At 46.6% G+C, this 5,012-nt stretch overlaps 1 protein-coding gene across 1 annotated transcript; it reads right to left on the reverse strand.

The window, feature by feature from the left end:
• Positions 1-340: 340 nt before the first annotated feature.
• Positions 341-4,669, reverse strand: LOC147879308 (linoleate 9S-lipoxygenase 6-like). Its single transcript, XM_087372244.1, has 9 exons — positions 4,284-4,669; positions 3,915-4,183; positions 3,512-3,752; positions 3,180-3,422; positions 2,620-2,705; positions 2,407-2,514; positions 1,967-2,313; positions 1,602-1,865; positions 341-1,451 (listed from the first exon to the last, which is right to left on the reverse strand). The coding sequence occupies exons 1-9, from the start codon at positions 4,618-4,620 to the stop codon at positions 701-703; spliced, it is 2,646 nt and encodes an 881-aa protein (XP_087228370.1). The 5' UTR covers positions 4,621-4,669; the 3' UTR covers positions 341-700.
• Positions 4,670-5,012: the final 343 nt, after the last annotated feature.

Below are 5,012 nucleotides of genomic sequence, written 5' to 3' on the forward strand. Positions count from 1 at the left end.
TCAATTGCTTTTCACAAGTGAAACTTGTTGCATAAAGAATCAAATTTATTGTTTCTTAGCTAAACAAGATGTCTAGGATTGGGATGAAATAGACTCTCATGACCAATTCATGCATTTGGTTTGCATGGGGGGAATTTGTTTTAAAAGGCTAGTCAAGTCACTCTTTCATTATGAAATCCAAATTCTAATAAGATGCTAGACAAGTAGCTTCCTAAATTTACTTGTCTAAGCTAGTTGCTTCGTCACGCAATCAATTTTGAAAGAGAGGATCAATACAAAGTAAGGATTCAAAGCAAGTGAAAAGAAGCCATGTAACCTACAAGGACATCCTAAAACATCATTGATAATTTCATAGTCCAAGCTTGCATTGCATTAAATGTTTCTTCTCATGATTACTATGGAAACCCTTGGGTGTGCCTCCAAACTAGTATTGGCATACATATATGTACATATGAATGTATGAAAGGAAACATATGTAAAACGGATACTGTAACATAAGTGAACTAATGGAACATCTTGTGAAAGATATCATAGTTTATGAGAAGGGTGTACGATTCAAAGAGTTTCTTCAAAACCTAATTAGAGATCGTACAAGATTGCAAGAAGTATTTGAAGGCACTGTGACTTACATTGGGGTAAAGGTGAGAACGGCGAGTACTTATGTATGACGAGGTGGCCATTGAGGAAACGAAGCCTTTGGTCAAATGGAGATGCTATTGGGTACGCCTTGGTATGTCATTCCTTGTTCAGACGAGGGAAAAAGCAACATGTAAGGGATTTGGGCAGGTCCATATCTGTTTCCATATGTGTTAGGATCTTCGTTTCGAGCTCGTATGTTCGCCTCCACTCGATGCAGATGTTGGTTAAACTTCTCAAAGGCAGCAAGCACCCTGGGATCGCTCGTCCACTTGGGATCTGTTGTTTGTCCCAGGAACTCCTCTTCGATGTGCTGTGAGAGAAGAAGTAGAGTTCCCATTACTGTGACTGCTTCCAGATACGTAGAAAGCGAGCCCAGGAAAAACCTTTGGGGGTTCTCACGTAGGTCTTCGTATTCTTGAGAATTGGTATCCTCGGGAATGGATGTTTTCCCCAGTGTTGGGCTGTTTGGCATGAAGCCTGCGTATGCATATTGCCCAAAGTTCACGGCAGCGTGATGCCCAGAAGTTATCCATATGAGGGTCACTAGGGTCTCTTCCAGTTCCCTTACTGTCCCCATACTACCCCACCAGTCCTCTTGGCTATGGTCTCCATGCCCTTTCTCTTTGATTTCCGTCCACCAACTTTGTAACTCTGCGTCGTCTCGCACAGCTTGGTCATTCTCATAATAGATGGCTATATAGTCCCGCACCCATGATTGCAGTGCTGTCCACAAGTCTAAGCCATCCACAGCATAGGGATAGTCTTCGACGGTCAAGACCAGACGGTTCTCTGAGTCTATCTCTGCCATTCCCCTGCCAATACCAGCATGCTTGCAGTTAGCCAATTGCCTTCAGTTTAGTAAATGTGATCAACATTATTCCGTAGTACTTACGAGGGAAGGAAGTTCAAATTTACTACAGAAAGGCAAAGAAGAGTTGCTTTAATTTTGTTCCTCATTCCACCTTTTGATCAAGTCTTTGGGTAGTGCTTGCTCATTGAAGCGCCATGTTTTATACACGACGGATGACAACTCCATACAAAATTCTCCTGGAAAGAAGGTGGACTCTATAACCCCTCCGCTATTGATAAGATTCTTCCTGGCGAGGCTGTTGATGCTCATGGTGTCCTTGAAGTGGGGGTAGAGAAGCCGGTGTAACGGATGTAAAGCGCTCAAGTGTCTATGCGCAGCTATGACGAAGGGCTCGGCGCATGCATGAGTCCTCAACCTAGGAATGAACAAGAACCTTGGTCAGCAATCCTGGCAGATCAAGCGGAGGCGCTTTCATGAGCTCTAAAAGGAGAAAATTTGTAGAAACAGTGACCTTACCAGTGGCTGATAAGCTGGTGATATCCCGTGTCGTTGATGGCCACTTGTGCTTTCGCCAATTGCCAGAGCCACTGCAAAGTCTCATCTCCCTCTTGTTTACCTGCACCTGGAAGGTTGTCGATGCCTGGAGTTGGAGGCGGGGTGAAGACTCGGTGCACCTTTTGGTTTCCTTCTTGGCTGGGAGGCAGACTAAGCTCAATGGCGATGGGTTTCATAACACCCTCGTTTGTCAGAAAAAGCAACGATCGAGATGCGTACACTTTGACTTGGGACTGGTTTACTTTGTTAAGGTAAGGTAGAAGCGCATCATGGTAGTCGAGAACGAAGAGTCTTTTCTGACTGACTGCCTGCGCGCAACGCAACAACAGAGTTACGACTGAGGAGCTGGAAGTGTCACTCGCGGAAGGGTGTAGCATTATACTGGACAAGAAATTAGAGACCTGGCTCACGGTTAGGTTCTCAAGCTGGCGCTCAATATGCTGGGCTGTGATAGCTGATCTAGCAGGCCCATAGATTTGAGGATCTAGCGTGCTCACAATGGGAAATGCCTATATAATATTGATCATCACAACACACAGTATTGTCGGTCAATCATCCTATAAGAAAGCAAGAACGGATTCATCCAAAAGCTGCCAATTAAACCATAGAGGTACCTTCACTCTCTCGATCACTAAGGGATTCAATCCTGCAAGCCTCTGACGCCCAAATTCTTCGTCGCTCATCCATGCAGCTTTATCCGCTGCCAACATTGTGAAATAGCAAGCAATATGGGCATTCGTTCCTTAAGCTTAGTTACCTTAAATTGCTTAATTTACAAAGCACCAGCACAAAGATATATTCTCACATTACCACACATCATGAGTTTCTACAGGAAAGCACCCTGCACTTAGCTAGGTTCGATTGGGGGCATGGGACGGTCTTGGGGGTCTAGGCCGGGCGTCCCATGCCCCAGCCGCACTAACTAGGTGCACGGTGCTTCCGTGCCGGAAGCTCATGATGACCCAAAAACCAAGGGAAATGGGGAAATTTTCAAAAACTTCTACACAGGAAGCTCATGATATTGACACTAGACTCACAAGGGAAATGGCTTCCCACATGGAAAATGTCAAAAAACTTCTTGTGTGTAAAGAGCCATTTGGAAGCTATGGTAGTAAAAGCACAGACAGAAAGAGCGAGAGCAACAACACTAAGAAGTGTTAATAGTAGAGTGGACCTTGGATGATAGGAGGTAGAGGGAAGCTGTCGCCTTCGTACAAGCTGTAAATCTCTTCAAAGGACGTGAAGGTGGGGATCTGATCAGGGGAAGAATACAAGTAAGCTCTTGCTTGGGATGCGACGGTACGCTCGCTCTGGTGGAGTTTTTCATCGAACGCTTGTTGCTTGGTAGCACTGAACTGCTCGTCTCGTGGCACATAGTATGGCGTATAACCCGATTCTGGGGCCTCCAACTCGGGATCTTACATTCAAATATACATGCACGAATGAGGCTTCAGCTCCTTAGCTCACATATATATGAAAGCGTAGCCAATCGATTCTTGTAATTACCAGTAGCCGTGCGTTCACGACCGGTTCGACACCTCCGTGGATAGGGAAGAGCTTCAGAACCGCCCAACACTGGTCTCGCGCTCGCTTCGTCGTGGTCTGGATCTCCGAGATCGTTGTAGACATCGTAGTCGTATATGCGTTCGCCAGCCATCCTGCGGCCACTGCCATCGCCTCTTAAGTGTTGGAGCTCGATTTGCCGTAGCTGAGCGAGTCCTGGAGGCGTGCCTTTGGGGAGATAGACCTGTCGAGGAGTGTGTGAAGTGAGCTTAATTAGGAGCAGGAATATATAAGCACGCGGACGATTTCGTCCATAGTAACTGATCCTCTCATGCACAACGGCCATCTTCGTTTTATCTATGTATCTTTTATAAATCGGAGCGAGCAAGCTGCAAGCAAGGAGAACCTGGTTGGCAAAGAAAACGCGAGGTTCGTGAGCCTCCGTTTCGGTGACCCAGGAATTGCACCAGAAATTGTGCAGCTCATGCGCACTGTCATGGGTACGCAAAGAAATGGATTCGAGGAAGAACTCGTCTCGGTGGGGGCTGTTAAGCAGAACAGCTCCGGGCGTGCCGAAGTTGCGAGGGACAACCATGACAACGGTGAGCGTCACGGACTCTTCGCCAGGAGGAATGTAAACGGTAGATGGGGAGCTGTGGACGCCTTGGCGAGCACCTGCATGCATGCGTTGATGAGTATGCTACTATGCACAGTTTAATTTCAGCTGCAGGAGGGAGGAATGATGAGGAAGGTGAATGAAGCACGACGATCATGCCTGGATGGATGTTGGTGGAGCTGACAAGCGTGAGGTCGAGTCGATGGGGAGGCCAAGTGAAGGAGGGAGCCTTAAGAATGGAAAGGTGAAGATTGAACTGCTGATCGGCTACACGATCAGGAACGATCTTATGATCAGCGGCCTTGGACGTGGAGGAGCAGCGGATGACTGAAGGGCGGGCATGGGGGATTACTGTTGCAGGCGTTAATGGGCAGGCGATGGTAGAGCGGCTTGTTGGAGATATGGCGGCATGAGGCCTTGCGAGACGACCAGGCAACTGCGTTCCAGCAAAGCTCGAACACAGTACACCAACAGCACCTGCGCTCACGGGCAGCATTGTCTCTACTCTCTGATCAAGATCAAGATCACTGGATTAGACTTTGCAAGTGTGCACCACCCTTGCATGAGCTTTTATAGGCAGCCTACGCTCGCCATCGACATGCCGTAGTAAGTACTACAGACCTCATTGTTTTTTTTTTTTCCCGGCTTCGTACCACATCCAAACTTCAATCACCACCGACCCCTTTACGACTTTAATAATAATAATAATAATAAAATTTAGGTTCCAAAATTGTGAGTCACGTGAACTCTGTCCTAACCACCAATCGAGTAAAAGTATACAGAGCTTTCCCATGTGAGATAGTACAATGTGCAATTCGAACACATGGATAAAGTCACCATGTATGGATTAGTAGTGAGTCATGCAAAATTGACAACTAGGATGGTTTT

The sequence above is a fragment of the Dipteris shenzhenensis genome, unplaced genomic scaffold (assembly GCF_047967505.1).
Source record: "Dipteris shenzhenensis isolate YYH24624 ecotype China unplaced genomic scaffold, Dip_SZ_1.0 scaf0050, whole genome shotgun sequence".
Classification (NCBI taxonomy): domain Eukaryota; kingdom Viridiplantae; phylum Streptophyta; class Polypodiopsida; order Gleicheniales; family Dipteridaceae; genus Dipteris; species Dipteris shenzhenensis.